This window comes from Sinocyclocheilus anshuiensis, unplaced genomic scaffold (genome assembly GCF_001515605.1).
Source record: "Sinocyclocheilus anshuiensis isolate Anshui unplaced genomic scaffold, SAMN03320099.WGS_v1.1 scaffold498, whole genome shotgun sequence".
In the NCBI taxonomy this organism is placed as follows: Eukaryota; Metazoa; Chordata; class Actinopteri; order Cypriniformes; family Cyprinidae; genus Sinocyclocheilus; species Sinocyclocheilus anshuiensis.
This window is the reverse complement of record NW_015547644.1, coordinates 314,379-332,370: the sequence shown is the minus strand read 5'-3', so window position 1 is coordinate 332,370 and position 17,992 is coordinate 314,379. Positions and strand designations below refer to the sequence as shown.

General features: G+C 35.9%; 1 protein-coding gene across 1 annotated transcript in view; it reads right to left on the bottom strand.

Annotated features, from left to right (window-relative positions):
• Positions 1-11,950: 11,950 nt before the first annotated feature.
• The window catches only part of LOC107701907 (transcription factor MafG), a 13,123-nt gene continuing 7,081 nt past the window's right edge, over positions 11,951-17,992 (bottom strand). The window contains exons 2-3 of the mRNA XM_016504052.1: positions 12,994-13,067; positions 11,951-12,654 (exon numbers count right to left, since the gene is read on the bottom strand). Coding sequence (XP_016359538.1) covers positions 12,202-12,654; positions 12,994-13,029 — 489 coding nt within the window. The 5' untranslated portion in view covers positions 13,030-13,067 and the 3' untranslated portion in view covers positions 11,951-12,201. The remainder of the gene's footprint in view (positions 12,655-12,993; positions 13,068-17,992) is intronic.

Sequence of the window (17,992 nt, the reverse complement as noted above, 5' to 3'; positions counted from 1 at the left end):
ATAATTTATTTATTAAAGTGTAAACCTAGTTCCAGTTCTACAAAACATGGCACATTAGAGTTTAGACACAAAAGTTCACACAAATGCACAGTTTTAATAGCTAAAAGGCCACATATATTTACTATAGAAATACATACAAATAAAAAAAGCCCTTAAGATAAACATTTCTGTACATCAGTGTGTGCTGCTGTAACCTGTTTCATACAAACCTATCCGTGAAGATTCATCAAAACCACATTATAGTTAAAAAATATAAATTTCAGATGTATCACCTAATTGTCCACATGTGTGTGGACACCAATTATTATATATTTTTGTTGTTGTTGTTATCATCTTAATTTGTTTTATTAATTATTGTTTATATTTACTTAATACAAATAAGTTCATCAGTGAAAACACAACAACAACAATTATGATGATGACGTTGATGATATTGATGGCTGCAGCACACAGCAAAAAAGTTGGGACAAGAGGCATGTTTACAATTAAGTTACATCACCTTTCCTTGTAATTAGACTTTTGAATAGTTTCTGAACGGAGACTAATTGCTGCAGTTTTACAAGTGGAATTTTTGCCCAGTCTTGTTTGAAACAAGACTTCATCTGCTCAACAGTCCTTGGTCATCGTTGTCTTATTCTCCTCTTCATGACTCACCACACATTTTCAATAGGAATCCACTCTGTGTCTATCAAATCACGCTGTTGTAGCACATGCAAGACCTTGTCTTTGGCATGAAGAACTTGATGTCTGTTTTCCCCAAAACAAGCAAATAAACAGAATGACACTTTCACTATAACAATGACAGAATTTAAAGTAATTCTTTGGATGGACTACAACTCTTTATCAGCAAAGTCAAATTTATAAAAAGATTTTAGCGCCCCTCTGGAGATTTATGATGCAGCAGCACCTATGTGCTTCTTATCCAGCAGATGGCGCTCCATTACGGCACCAGGAGAGCATATGTCCACCATTTCTTCCTTTCCAAAAAAAAAAATATATATATGTTTTTCTGAAAACCTAACTACTTATTTGAGTTTCTATACTAAAGACCATAAGAACAGGTCCATAAGAAAGTTAAACAGTGGACATTTCACCCCAAATGAACAGCAAGAATACAAAAGAGAATACTGGCATGCAGATGAATTATGGACACAGAATGCGTTTGAAATAAAACGCTACTATTATTCTACTATTATCACTATAGGTGTAGTAGGCTATGTGTGTATGCTATGTAATGTGTATGCCAATTTTAGTATTTTAAGTCGTCTTCTTCTTCTAAGACCAACATTTCTACAAAATTAATGCAGCCTATAGCATTCAAGCTATGACCATTAAACGGTTTAAAAAAGCACTACATTTAAAAAAGCACAGGAATTTATAAATTAAGTCAGGTTTCCTTACGGTGCACGATGATCTTCTTGATATATGCGTTGTCTTTACAGAATGAACATGTCCGGTGAAATGGAAGAAGAAGAAGGAGACCGCATGCTCAGATGCACTGGTCTTCAGGTTAGACTTGAACCTTCACTTGTTTGATCATTCAGGGTTTTGCTTATTTGCTGTCTTGAGACTTTTGCTATTTCTCCTGAAAACCTGTCAATTTTCTGTTCTGTCATGGTATGATCTTGGACTTCCAAGACAACAGCCTTCTTGTCCCAGCAGTTTCAATCTCCTAATCTCACAGTGTCATTCTATGATAACGGTTTCACCCTTTTGGTTTGCTTGTCATAAATTGTCTGTTTTAAAGACCGTTCTGGGTCTGCCTTATTGTTGTGCTTTTTTATCATACCTTGTTTTATGTCAATTCTGTAAGGAAGTGTTAAGTCTTACAACTCATTAAGAGCTCTGCAGACACAAAAGTTCACACAAATGCACAGTTTTAATAGCTAAAAGGCCACATATATTTACTATAGAAATACATACAAATAAAAAAAGCCCTTAAGATAAACATTTCTGTACATCAGTGTGTGCTGCTGTAACCTGTTTCATACAAACCTATCCGTGAAGATTCATCAAAACCACATTATAGTTAAAAAATATAAATTTCAGATGTATCACCTAATTGTCCACATGTGTGTGGACACCAATTATTATATATTTTTGTTGTTGTTGTTATCATCTTAATTTGTTTTATTAATTATTGTTTATATTTACTTAATACAAATAAGTTCATCAGTGAAAACACAACAACAACAATTATGATGATGACGTTGATGATATTGATGGCTGCAGCACACAGCAAAAAAGTTGGGACAAGAGGCATGTTTACAATTAAGTTACATCACCTTTCCTTGTAATTAGACTTTTGAATAGTTTCTGAACGGAGACTAATTGCTGCAGTTTTACAAGTGGAATTTTTGCCCAGTCTTGTTTGAAACAAGACTTCATCTGCTCAACAGTCCTTGGTCATCGTTGTCTTATTCTCCTCTTCATGACTCACCACACATTTTCAATAGGAATCCACTCTGTGTCTATCAAATCACGCTGTTGTAGCACATGCAAGACCTTGTCTTTGGCATGAAGAACTTGATGTCTGTTTTCCCCAAAACAAGCAAATAAACAGAATGACACTTTCACTATAACAATGACAGAATTTAAAGTAATTCTTTGGATGGACTACAACTCTTTATCAGCAAAGTCAAATTTATAAAAAGATTTTAGCGCCCCTCTGGAGATTTATGATGCAGCAGCACCTATGTGCTTCTTATCCAGCAGATGGCGCTCCATTACGGCACCAGGAGAGCATATGTCCACCATTTCTTCCTTTCCAAAAAAAAAAATATATATATGTTTTTCTGAAAACCTAACTACTTATTTGAGTTTCTATACTAAAGACCATAAGAACAGGTCCATAAGAAAGTTAAACAGTGGACATTTCACCCCAAATGAACAGCAAGAATACAAAAGAGAATACTGGCATGCAGATGAATTATGGACACAGAATGCGTTTGAAATAAAACGCTACTATTATTCTACTATTATCACTATAGGTGTAGTAGGCTATGTGTGTATGCTATGTAATGTGTATGCCAATTTTAGTATTTTAAGTCGTCTTCTTCTTCTAAGACCAACATTTCTACAAAATTAATGCAGCCTATAGCATTCAAGCTATGACCATTAAACGGTTTAAAAAAGCACTACATTTAAAAAAGCACAGGAATTTATAAATTAAGTCAGGTTTCCTTACGGTGCACGATGATCTTCTTGATATATGCGTTGTCTTTACAGAATGAACATGTCCGGTGAAATGGAAGAAGAAGAAGGAGACCGCATGCTCAGATGCACTGGTCTTCAGGTTAGACTTGAACCTTCACTTGTTTGATCATTCAGGGTTTTGCTTATTTGCTGTCTTGAGACTTTTGCTATTTCTCCTGAAAACCTGTCAATTTTCTGTTCTGTCATGGTATGATCTTGGACTTCCAAGACAACAGCCTTCTTGTCCCAGCAGTTTCAATCTCCTAATCTCACAGTGTCATTCTATGATAACGGTTTCACCCTTTTGGTTTGCTTGTCATAAATTGTCTGTTTTAAAGACCGTTCTGGGTCTGCCTTATTGTTGTGCTTTTTTATCATACCTTGTTTTATGTCAATTCTGTAAGGAAGTGTTAAGTCTTACAACTCATTAAGAGCTCTGCAGGAAATGTTTCAGAGGTGTTGCTCGATAACACAGAAGAGCTAGATATGGATCTGATTTGCCTTCTGGAGTAACTTCTTTACAATCTGCACTCCTTTTTCAGAGCATGATGGGGACTTGAAGTCACATGTCAAATATGGATTTCATGTACATGTGCATGAGGAGTTGGACAGCAGGGCTATTTCTGGAAAAGTAATAAACAACCACTACCAACAGGTATTATTTTCCATGGACATGAAACAGATCAGTACCCACTTTCTGCCATGAATACTAAGGTCTGTAGTGATCTTGCCTACAATCGTTTTGATGTTTCAGAAAATCTTCACAAGTGTTGACCATTCTCTCAGTGTTAGAATTGATTCCAGGGCAACAGTTCGAATCCCTGGATCTTTTTTACATTTCTTCGTCCTAAGTTGCCCTTCATGTATCCTGGAAAGCACGTCTTTTGTCAGCACTTCTATTCTGTCTCATCTCAAAAGAACGGCATATGCCACACTGAGCTCAGCTCTAACATTGTAGAATTGGGAACAAGGGTTTTCAATTACAGCTTGCAAAACGGGATATTTTGCTGTCTCCTCAGCTATTTGCTTGAATTTCTGATTAAACCACAGTGGAACTCACTTGTGGGGATATACATGTTTATGGTGCATGAGATGGTGCGTCAGCTACTGTATTTCCCTGCACACTAATTAAAATCATATTATTGCAGACCTCATTCTGAATGAGTGGAGGCATCTCATTCAGATTTTTTTTGATCTGCTGTGAACAATGGTAGGCAACACACGTAGTCATGAAATCTCTCAAATCCAAAAGCCAAGCCACTCTTTTTGATCAGAGCATATCTGCACTCAGATTTTGTCCTTTCCTGGAGGTATAGGCTGTAAGTTACCATCCATTAGCATTTGCTTGGAGTAAAACTGGGCCTAACTTATTTTAACAAATCAAAAGAGATTTTGATGTTCTTGGTTGAATCAAGGAAGGGTAAGAACTGGTTCTGTTGTCAATGTTTACTTGAGCATTTCTATTCTTGCTCATGTTTACTTGTCCATTTGAACACCTTTTTGATTCAACAGTTCCCTGAGGTTTGCAGTTTTTGTGGAGAGGTTTGGAATGAATTTACAAATAAAATGCAATTAAATAATATAAAATAAAATAAATAAATACTGTGCACCAGCCATCTCACTTGTGATCTCTTCAACTTTTGAATCTGGTAATGTTCTCTTTTTTATCCCTTCATTTATCCATGCATGCTTTCATATCACCAGATTGATTTTTTATTATATTTTTTTTTGTTTTTGACAGACCATTGACATTGAGTGTATCCAGTCTGCAGGTTTAGATTAGATTAGATTCAACTTGTCATTGTGCCGAGTACAGAAGTGCAAATGTTTAAATGTATACCTGTATGAACCTGTATGAATTTTATGTTTATTTTGACATTCATAACCAGAGTGTGATAGCCCCTCCTCCTTCACTATGTAATTAAAGCTGTGACAGTTCAACATTTTATTTTATTTGTATTTTATTTATTTATTTTTGGTTAATTAAGTGCATTATCTGGGTAAAGAACGCTTTTTCTTTTTGAATTTTTTAGTGTGAGCACACTACTTGCACTATTTATAATAAAAATTGCACAGATTAGTGCATAAGTACATGAACTAGGATGCACTATTTAACTTTTTTTATTTATTATTTTGACCACTAGATCCACTCACTTCAAAAAGTAGACACTCCAAAAACGGTAATTTAAGGGACATAAAGTCAAATAAGTAATTATCATCTGTGGACATGAAATGTACCCTAAATTACAGAATGACTCAAAGCAGGCTAACAAAACAACATGCCAGCAACACGTTAACAATGCTGAGCATTCAAAGTGGCTTTTAAAGGTCTATTGGCACCAAAATAGTCTAATATGGTCTGACTTTTAAAGGGTATTTTAAATTTCCAGACAAGGCTTTATCAATCCAACAGCAAATACATGAGAGTAAATAAAATTAATAAACATCTCTTTTATTATTTGGCCAGACTGCTACATTTTCACATAAAATTGATTACAAAATAACAATTTTTCCCCTAAGATGATAACTGGACTGAACATCGTGTGACAATTTAGCACACTGTTATTTGCAACAATTATTGTTGCATTAAATGATCCCTTTCACATACTATTTGTAAAGAATCTCACTTAAATAGCGAGCTAGTATTCTATTCCTAACACAGCATCCTGAGGGAGAAATATAGCATGTCTTTGGCTGTGTTGTTAGATATAAAAGATGTGGACGAGTGAATGTCTCGATGATGGTGCATGGGCCCCATTAATTGTGCCACTGGCTCCAGGCTGAGAGATCTGGGGCAAGCACCTGCTGCAGAAGTGGGTAAGAATGACGAATGCTGTCCTACATCACCCATCCACTCACCTCTCCCCTCCATGTGCTAAATTATTCACATCCTGGGGGCAGTCTGGGCTTTCCTCTGGAGGGGAGCATATCTCTGGAGCTCTTGATGTCCCACGGACTGGTCAACTACTAGATAATAGATATTTTACAATAATTGCCAATTTAATGAAGAGACCACTATTTCAATGGTCTCTCAATTATTACTTTTTAGGCTACTATATTGATAAATCACAAGATGCCCCTTGATATCTTATGGTATGTAATGTTAAGTAATGGTATGGTAATATCAGTTTTAGTTATTTTGAACATAAAAATAATCAAATTACAAAAAAAAAAAAAAAAAACATTTGAAGTGTTATGTAGCTGCTTTGACATGCATGTAATCAAACCATATTAATTTGAACAATTGCATGAGCCTATTTTATTGCAATTCCGTTTTTAGGTCCACTGTTTAAAAGCTGAGAGAAAAGTGTTGATAAAAGAAGCGTTTAGGCCAGCGAACACTTGAAAAAATGGCCTTGTATGCTACAGACCCAAATTTAGGGCAGGCACACCTCAACATCGCTCATGACTCCAATGTTTTACTCACGTCAGGCCAAAAATATGTTCTCAGAGGTTGCTTGAACTAGGTCGACTGACATCTTTTTTTGGATCACAGAGAGAGAAATTGTGCCATCTAAATGATAGCAGTCTCCTAAAACCAAAATGAACAGCAATAAGTCTTCCCCACTGGTTTATTTTTACATGAATCGAACTGGGGTCAATAACGATGCCATGGAACATAACCAAAAATATATAAAATTATATAATCATCATATCTCTCAAACTGGGTAACACATTTCTCAAATGGCAATTTGAGAGAAACTATGATTATATTGTATATATAAAAAAAAAAAGTATTTGAGTCCCTCAAGTTCTGGATCTTTCTCAAAACATTTTTATTAGTCATATACAAAATAAAAGAAGCTGTAATTCAACAAACATATGTACAGCAGTAAATCAATAACTTAGCCACATCTGAAAAATGGATAACTGCATGGTTCAAATCCACAGTCATTAAATATGAATACAGTGTTGTATCTAGATTGCAAAAAAGTACAACAATTTAATCAATAAATAGTTACAATTCACCCATTTTGTTACGGTGTTTCATACAAAGCACTGCAATATATCTTATTACAACCCATTGATAAAAATAACCAAAACAAATTCTATCAATGTTCACCAATCATAAACTCACATTTCATATCTTTATTTTATTCACCCACAAATCTGAGACAAAGAACTACTCTTAGTGCCAAATATAAAACCCTTTACAGTCAGTCACTTGCTCAGCAAACAAAGAAAGTGATGAATTATCAGCCTAAATCTTGATAACATTGACATTAATGTGCTGACTGAAAAAAAAAACTGCTTTTTGATAGGATTCATTAATGATTCAAGACCCATAAAAACAATGACAATGCCTGTTGCTAGCATTAAATGAATATAGTCACAATACAGTTAATTTAGCAATGACAATAGCTCTGTCCCAAAACTTAGTGAGCTACATAGGCATGTTAACTGAAATGGAACTGAAATGACATACAGTCACACAGATAGTGCTTCTCACAGTAAGTGTACAAGAGTCTGTAGTTACAACTGAATCGGACATAAGAATGTTGCCAAGCATCCACATTTTTTAATTAATTGAATTATGTTTATCTATACTTTATTTTCTTTTACGTCATACAAAAGTATGAAGTATGTCTTGAATTTTTTGAAAGATCATTTTGGGATTGGATATACTGCATGCAACAAAGGCTTAGAATTTGGCCAAAACAGGTTTTCTTAGAAAGCAGATTGCTGGAACAGCCTTCGAGTCAGGAATGTGCTTATGATGCACTAGGATGCTAATAGGGTTGGAACAGAGCTAATAAACACACATTTAGCTTTGCAGTGGTGACTGTATCTCACTGAAATATCTTTCTACTCAGCAGTCCTTTTACAATAGTGCTAAAATATAAACTACCACAAACATCATTGGTCAAGAATATCAATAATTTATGTGTACATAAAGGTACAGTGTGGCACTTATCCAAGAACTACATTAAACACCACAGAGAAGTGCTGTGCGAAACAAGTATGATGAAAATCTACAAAAAGCTGCTTTTCAAAACTAGAAAAGAAGATGGGTGGATGTGTTGAGTGCATTTATGTGAGCAATGATCTCTAAAACAGACCAGTCATCGAACTGCTGAAAGAATACAACCTATATGCTGAAAACGTGGGATGCATATTTTACTGTTGCAAAACCTTTTTGAAAAAAGGTTTTCAGAATCTGGCCTTGAATCTACAATGTGAGGCGGAGTTGAGGTAAGAGGGCAGTGCATTCTTGTCACAGTGAATCAGTTTCAATGTGTTAATTTCTCCTTAAAGGAATAGTTCATCCACAAATGAAAGCTGTCTTCATTACTTCATTGCTGTAAAATAAGCCCCACCAGGTGATCAGGATTAGACCTTTTATCACCCTGAAGGGGTTCATTTTGCTGTCTGTACATTATCCTGCTTATTACACATTTAATTTAATAATAATGATAGACATTTTATGACATAGAATATTGCGTATAAGAGTGAAAACATTTTATTAGAACTGATGTTTAAGGGGATGATTTGCAGAGGATAAATTACTTACATTTTATTGATTAGCTTTATATGACTTGGAATATAGAGCGAACAAGTCATATGCATTACTGTATATTCTGTTCACTTCACTGATTCAGCTGATTTTCAATCAGGGCGACAAGACAAAGTACTTATGGTGCTTTTTATTTTTATATTACACTGAACATACTGTATGTCCTGAGATAACAACAGGGAATAGCAAATCAAAATAAGCCCATTTCATTAGTGCATTTCACTTACCCTGATCATCTCTCACAGAGGAGTCTCATGAAGCTTATTTCAAACATCTTTGCACTGTATGTAGTTCTGCTCTGAATCCAAAGACAACATCTGTCCATCAGACATAGAACATGAGCAAGATGACAGGGTTACAGTCAATTAACTTTTTAAATATTATAGCTCTGTTCCAAACCCTAGTGAGGGACTGCGTTGCTGTCTGTAGACATACAGTAGGCAGCATCAGAACTGAAAAAGAGCTTCGTACTGTTCTCTGAATATTCTCTTATCCAAAATATTCTAAATAGGTCAAAACACTGTACTCACAGTTGATTTCAATAGAGTTTGATGTTAGAAAGTTGCTAAGTTTAAACAATACGTTTAATAAACAATAAATAGATACCACAAACAAGTGTTGGGTAAAAAAAAGTCAACTTTTGGTAATTTATATACAAACATTTTAGCAATGATTATAGTTAAATGTAATAACTACCCACCTTTCCTGTTTAACTGACATTGATTTTCAATCCTTTCACTTAGCATCACAATCAAATCAAGTGTACTGTTTTCACTTGTATATCTTGCTCATTAAGCATTGGCTGTTTATTATATAGTGGTTTGGAGAATAGATGGATGCATTTCTTTTGATGAGTTTGTCACTTGTTCTGTGCCATGCCATGCCATGCTTCCTTATTCGGTGTCTTTTACAACAGTCTTCATGTTGGGAGAGCATATATGATGCCTTTAAATGGACAGTTCACTAGGTTTTGGAACAGAACCTCAACTTCAGGTCTTGCTATTTTTGTTGCCCTCAAACATTAAGGATAAATTGCGTTTTGCCCAACCGCCTGTGCTGGAAGAGAACTGCAGACTGGCTATGCACCATTATGAAGCGTCACATTGGGTTTGTTATAGTTAGCTGCAGTAAAGCTGGAAATTATATCGTTCAACAAAACCCAGATGTTCTGAGTGCAAGACATCTTCATTACAGAGATATGGAAGGAGCCAATATGAACGACTGGCTTCTGTACACAATCTATATTACTTTATAATATTCATTTAAAGAATACAGCTGGACACTTACACAGTGAACAACACTGCCACCTGACCGCATACACAGCACGCCACGCGCTACCCCACTCCACGCGCCTACTTACTAGAAAAGCAATCAGACTTCTATTATTATAAGCCACTTTTGGTACAATTGCAAAATTGATATCAAACTATTTTTTGTTCATATAAATAACTTTTTTTTTTCTGTTTTCTTATTCAGGAAAGAAAAACAACAAAGTAGCTGGAGTAAGACATCAGAGAGCATTTGCGAACAATTCAACAATAAAGCTTGTGTTGGGTTGCTTTGGGAAAATTAGAGACCAGCCCATCCACACAAAGCACAAAACAACAAAACTACAGCTCTACGACTCTGAACAAAGCTAGAATGATCAGTTTTACCAACACGGTTTACCAACTTCAAATATTTTCTAAAAACAAGTAAATGCCTCCTCTCTCTGCGATATCTTTAAGAAAAGGCTTTCTCATGTCTGCAAAAGATGAACATCACCTGCCAGACAGCTCAACAGGGCCTCTGCTCTCCCATGCATGAATACAGTAGTTTATTGCCTCTCCTGGTCATATTCCTCAGAATATAACTTGTAAACATCATTCCACTAATGGAATTGAACTTAACAGGAAAGAAAATTGATAGCTGAAAATAATTTTCGCTTTGTGAATTACAAGATCCATATGTCTTAAGGGAACACCGCCATTTCTGATAGAATAGTGAATATATTTACTTTTCCCCATCTGTATATCAGTCAGTGGACAATATCAAGCACAGGTAACTCAAGTTGGAGCTAAAGGGAACAGTTATCCCAAAAACGAGAAAATGAAAACTGTGACGTTTCAAGTTAGTCATACGTGTTTGGATTGACACGAGGGTTCATGTCAATCCAAATTAATGATTAACTTTCTTCCATGGAACACAAAAAGGAGATTTAGCAGAATGTACATGCTCTTTTCCATACAGTGAAAGCAGTGGCCATGTCTGTCCAGCCCCAAAAAGGATAAATATATTTCTATAAGTAACACACTCCAATTCAAGTTATTCATTAACATTCGCTCCCTCTCTTCCATTAGCACATGCACGTATTACAATTTTGTGTCATAAGATGCACTGCTTCAGTTTGATGTCCGTGACAAACAGTGTTTCGGAAAGTTACTTTTAAAATTAATGCAATGCAATATAGCATTACACCATAAAAACGTAACTAATTGTGTTACTTTTTATGGGAATTAATGCATTACGTTACTTTTTATCACCTGGGCTGGGCTTGCTCATTTGTTTTTTTAATAACAAAAAACCCAAAAGTTATATTTTTGGCAACTGTAAAGGCCCTTTCACTCAACATGGGGAAAGGAGAGGTGATAATGAATAAATGGGAAAACAAAGTAACTTGCGTTAATTATTTGCAAAAGGAACTATTTCAAAAGGATATTTCGTTGTAAATTTAAAAGCAATGTGTTACTTTACTAGCTACTTTAAAAAGTAATCTACTCTCGTTGCTTGTAATGTGTTACCCCAACTGATGACAAATGGCATCAATTCTTTTGTCTTTAATCACAGGAGGTTTAAATGTTACAATGTGACTTTTTTGTGACTGTTTTTATGATACATTTATGGTGCATTTTTAAAACTTTTGTAGAGATTTACACTCGCCAGTCAGTGTATACTTTCTACTGTGTGGAAAAAAGCAGCACAAAAATAAATTTTGTGTTCCATGGACCAAGTCATTCAGGTTTGGTACAACATGACGGTGACTACACTGAAAAAAATTGAAAAAAAATTGAATTTACTAAAAAAGGTAAGTATTTTAAGGTAAGTGGTTGCAATCAATTTATTTTTGCTACATTTAAATAAACAAATTGAGTTGACTAACTTTCAACATTATTATTTTTTTAAATGTAGCTAAAATAAATAGTTTGCAACCACTTACCTAAAAAAAAATGTAGTATAATTTTTTTCAGTGTACATGGCATATGTTTTTAATAATGTTTGTGTGAAACTCAAGTGTGTAATATTCTGATTAATGATACGTTGATAACAATTGTTGTTCATTAACAACAAGGGTTGTAAATGACATCAGAGAGACTTTAGTGTTGTCTGTTTAGATTTTTTATGGTCACAGAGCAGATCATCTTGCTGAATTTTATCACGTCATATAACATAAGTAACCCTGTGCCTGATGAATACGCTGACCAATATACTTACAAATGTTCCCCGTTTGTGCATTATGACCGTGCTTCTGTTTTGGACTTGACAATGGTGATGACACTGGTGGCGGCCACTTTGCCTGGTATGAGGGGCCCTATGACAGATGTGATGGGGCCCCTGGCAGCAGCAACAGGGCTGCGGGCTACAGTTCTGGCAAAACTCTGGAGAGCCTCATATTTGGAGCGCAGCACATCAAGCTCTACCTTCATGCTAGCATTTTCCGAGGTGAGCTTCTCCACCTCCTGCTGAAGCTTCACTTTCTGTTTCTCCAGCTCCTCCCTTTGTGTGACACGTTTGACGCGGCAGCTGGCGGCATAGCCACGGTTTTTGAGCGTGCGCCGCCGCTGTTTCAACTGCAGGATCTCCTCCTTGGACAGACCACGCAAGTGCTGGTTCAGCTCCCGCACAGACATAGACACCAGCTCGTCATCCGTAAGACTTGTGCCATTTTCACCTGGCTCTCGCTTCACCTGCAGGGAACCACATGGGACGAGATCAAGAGAGAAGAGAGGGAAAGGAGGCCAGGGGAGACTGAGGGCAACTGGAATGATCTTTAATATCAAACAAGCTGCAGTGATGAGCCTTATCCAGCACATGTTCAGTAAAGTTCTCTCTCTAAGTGAAAAACGGAAGAGTAAGAATAATAGTAATCTTAAGGTTAAAAAGCATATCAGTATGTTGGCTTTCTCAATGCTGTAAAATATATAGCTCATTTTTAGTTCATGGTAGTAAATTTATTGTGTGGTTTAATACTCTTCTTCTGCTGATTTAAATTAAGCATTTTTACTGGAAATATCACCTGAACATACCTTCAGTGCTTTGTTGCCCTTGTTTGTAGTAGTCATACCACGAGAGCCACTCTCCACTGCCCCACTCGACAGGTCTGTGAATACAAAAGAGAATTCACAAACATCAGACAGATGTTTCTCAATCCAGAGGGTAGACACACATGATTTGATCATTAAGATCTACTCCAAAATTCATTTAAATTCATGCAATAAATATCTAAGACAGAATATATGTTAATTTCTCTTTGTTGAAACCATTATAGAATTGCCTGGTTGAAAATTGTCACCAGAGATGCAACAGATTGCAAAATAAAGTCATAGCAAAAACAAACAAGTGGTTTTTACATTTGTTACTATGCAGCATAGGGTGAACTGGGTGGTTACTCAAAGACTGTATTCTGCTCTCTACATATGACACAGGCTCCTCCCTCAATGCGAGTCTTCCTCAATGGGATTTTTTAAACCTACTTTATCATTCACCAAGTGAAAAAATGCAGAGCACTAATTCCGAGTATGGGTCACCATACTTGGCCACATGTCACTTCACTATTCACTATTCACTTCACTACAGCACATCGTCACTTTGGAATTATAAGGTTTTATCTGACATTTTTGTCGAAATTGAGTTATTCACATATTCCTATTCAGTGACAACTTATTTACATTATATGATTTTTTTTAAGTTGTGTACATTTTGGGGCTTTTTATCTAGAAAACAATAAGGTTCTATCTATAAAGTATATGGATTGCAAAAACTTTGAAGCTCAATATCTCAAAACCAGGAATGCAGATAGAACTTAAAATTCCAAGGTGACAACATCTTTCCTCAACAAGCGGCAAAATTTAAGGTATCATTCATATCAAATCACTAATCTGAAGTATGATAAAAAAAATAATAGTGATGCCTCTCTTTCTTAGTGGTTTCTGAGGCAAGCAACACAAATAGTACATATCACAGTTCAGGGCCACATTATTAACTGCAGTTCTGTTTTCTGCTGCACTCTTTTAAGCCAAAAGGATGCAAAGGATGTGGCATGAAAGGCAGCAAGTTTGAAAAACAATAGTGCTTTGATTAAAAAAAAATAGGAGATAAACTTCAGAAGATGACTAGGCCGAAATAATAAATAAAAATACAGAGTTTATTTATTTATTTAAAAAAAAAACTATATAACTAAGAAAAAAAGTTCACTTACCTGACTCAACATAAATGAAGATCAAGAAAGTTTAGAATAAACAAAATTGCCCTCAGACCACTTACTTTACAAGTGTTTAACAATATATTTGCAAAAGTATTTACAAAGACAAGACGTTTATAGAGGGCAATTCAAAATCAGAGTCAGAAAACATCAAATGCAACAAGCACAGACAACAAACACAATCCCAATCCAAACAAACAATCTGCATTTACAAACTCTCTATATAAACACTCTCGCTAAGCAAGTCTCTTTACACACAAACTCTGCTGCACACAATCAAACTCTCTTTGCTAACGTTTTGCCCAGAACACATCAACTACTTTTTTTTTTTTTTAAGTACTACTGGATGTGGCTGCACCAATCAGGACACAGCAAAAAAGGCACAGAGATAGAACAAAACATAAAACAACAGGGTTTAACTATGAAAAGTGATTACTACAAACAACCAGAAGCATTTCAGAAACACCAAACTGCTGCCTTCTGGGAAAATAACAACCAAAACCAACAATAAACAGAAAATTTAACCAAGTATCAATTGTGTACCCATGTGAATTACATTTTATTTATACCTCAATATCAGATCCTGGAAAGACAAACCCATTATAGTGCTGGTTTTATTCTAATCAAAACGCTTGGATAACACTTTAATAAAGTTAGGGTCATTCACAACATACTGTATGCAATTAAACTCATGTAACAAAAAAATAGGCCAGACTATTAGCAGTGCTGCATAAATGTGGAAAAAATAATATCTTACCTGGCCAAAGACCCTATTATCATGACAGACAACAGAGATGATGCCCTGAGAAGAGCATGTAGGGATAGAATTGAAGCAGATGTGTCACAGTGGGGATGTTGTCACATGGGCAGAGACAGCAGCAGCTATCAGACACGCCTCTCTCTCTCTCTCTCTCTCTCTCTCTACACACACACACACACACACACACACGTCTTTCCCCACCCTCCATCTGGCGATCCGTCACCCCTCCTCCAGCTGCTGATGGTCCTGCTGTAGGCAGTCTGCTCGTTCTCCTCAGTGTGAGGACAACACACGCTCCTTCACAACCAGCCTCTGTCTCTCACACACACTCCTGTACTATTCCACACATACACACATACACACACACATACACACACACACATACACACTTTTTGGGTCAGTGGCTTTCTACCACCCCAGTGGCTGCCAAACACACAGGCTCTGCCATACATGCTGAAATCACCTGCTTGTGTGTGTGTGGACTTAAAATATAAATGTTAAAATATAATATAATAAAAAATAATATTGTATTCCCCACCCCCCAAATTATGTATTTTACAACAGAAGATAATGCTAAATATTCTGCTTCACCAAATATTTTAAATGTACTGTAAGTTTTAATAAAAAAAAATAAAAAAAATCACAATTACATATAAAGAAGACAGTCAAAGTTAAGGTAAGGGTCAAAGGTTAGGACGGTGGTGACGATGGATGAAACAACATACTTTAGATGGTTAAAATGTATAGATCTGTCCACTGTAGTGGGCACCATACATCAGAAGATTACAGATTGTTGCTACAGGTTTGCTAGAGACTAGAGACAGCTAGATATTTGCAAAACTGCTTGCCAATAGTGACTGTTTATTGTTATCATTGTTATATTGTTTATCATTAACAGTGAAGAACTGCAAACCTCTAGCAGTTTGACAAATTTACCACAAATTTGTTTGCCACAAAAAATTAAAAATGTTTTAAAGGAGGAGAAGTGAGGAGGTATCTCAACAGCTGTTTATGAGCAGTATTTATTCATAGCACACATTTAAGCTAAGCTTTTAAAACTCACAGTGTACATTACAGTCTCCAGGCTGGAATCACTGTCTGGTCAGCTGAGATTTAGGTATGAAGATAAAGGTTAGGATGATTTTTCTGCAGTATTACTGTATATTAGAACTGTTTGTTGTTTACTTTGGGATCTGATCAGACCCAGAAATAGTGACATATGATGTCAAACAAGTGTATAGCTGACAAAAACCAGAGAAAAATCTCAGACAAATCAGAGCTGATTATCTGGGGAGAATAGACATCAGATCCACAGGAAAACAGAAAACGCTGAGTGAAGCCACTTACAAGAAAGCAGGTGAAGTAATAGAGAGAGACAGAGAGAGGGAAGGAAATAAAGAACAAATAGAGCGAGGGAACATGGGGGGTGCTGGAGGACACAGCCTTGTGAAAAATGTGTCATCAGCACATTTGGGCTAGCTTGCAAAATGAAGGGTAAAAACCCCTGATCTCAGCAAGGACCCCAACCGAGGCACCAATTAGGAGGCTGTGTAGCTGAACTCAAATGACCACAGCGATCATTTCCAACCTTCAAACCCTGCCAGCATTCATAAATTTAGAGGGTGTTTAGAACCTGCAAGGTCTAGAGATACATGCAATGATAAATACATTTCAGTACATATACATGATAAATGCTGAGCCAACAAAAGCGCTGTGGCCTTGTGTCCCTGTGTCATGTGTTAATGATTGCCTTCTTTTACCGAGGCCTCAGGGACTAGTACACAGATGGATGCCATTGGGCTGGGCTATGCTAAAGCAACACCAACCTGCCCCATTTACTCGTCCTCTACAGAACAAAAGAAAAAAAGAAAAAAAAGTTTCTAATTTCACTGCTCCTGAAGTTTTTACACTGATCTCTGGAATATGTGATTGTGATTGGTCAATGGCAGTATTTTGTACTTGAATTGAATGAGCTCAAAGGATTTTGTATTTTGTAAACTGGCATGTAATAAGCAAGTTACTTAGTAATTATATTTGCAACTTCATAGCTTTAACAGTTTGAATTTGATTACTAATTTCATGATACATTTAAAAACTAAAAGAAGATTTACAAGCACAGCAAAAAATAAAATAAATAATAAATAATAAATAATAATAATAATAATAATAATAAAGGTAACACTTTAGATTAGGGATCAATTCTCACCATTAATGAATTGCTTATTAGGATGCACATTACTAGCATACTGGCTGTTTATTAATACTTATAAAGCACATATTAATGCCTTATTCTGCATGACCATATTTTAGATCCCTTAAGCCGACCCCACACCTAAACGAACTGTAACAACTACTTTACTAACTATTAATAAGCAGCAAATTAGGAGTTTATTGAGGTAAAAGTGGTAGTTAATAGAGAGAATTAGTTCCCAAACTAAAGTGTGACCAAATTAAAATGAAAATGCACAAAAGCGCAATGTTTCATAGCTTCAGTTCTCCTTAACAAGATGAACCAGCCATAGTAGCACACAAAGCAATGCATCAACTTCTAGGCTCTAAATCACAGCCACACTTGGTTCCTGCATACTAAACACCAAGGCATTGAAAAGCAAAGTGTCTTATCTATGTTTGAAGGTGCAGAGTTGATTTTGCTAATAACATTGTGTGCATTCAGAAGAGTAGGATTTTGTTAGAATGTCTGATTTAAACTACAAAACATTCATCAAGATGAGTCTTCTGATTTGTCAGAAACCCTTGTTGCCTGACCATATTCAAACCATGGCTCCAACAAATGCTGTTTACATCTAAAGATATGAATCTTTAAAGGTTCATATGATGCTGCTAAAAAGAACATTATTTTGTGTATTTGGTGTAATGAAATGTGTTTATGCGGTTTAAGGTTCAAAAAACACATTATTTTCCACATACTGTACATTATTTTTTCTCCTCTATGCCCCGCCTTTCTGAAACGCGTCGATTTTTACAAAGCTCATCGGCCTGAAAAGTGAGGTGTGCTCTGATTGGCCAGCTATCCTGTGCGTTGTGATTGGCCAAATACCTCAAG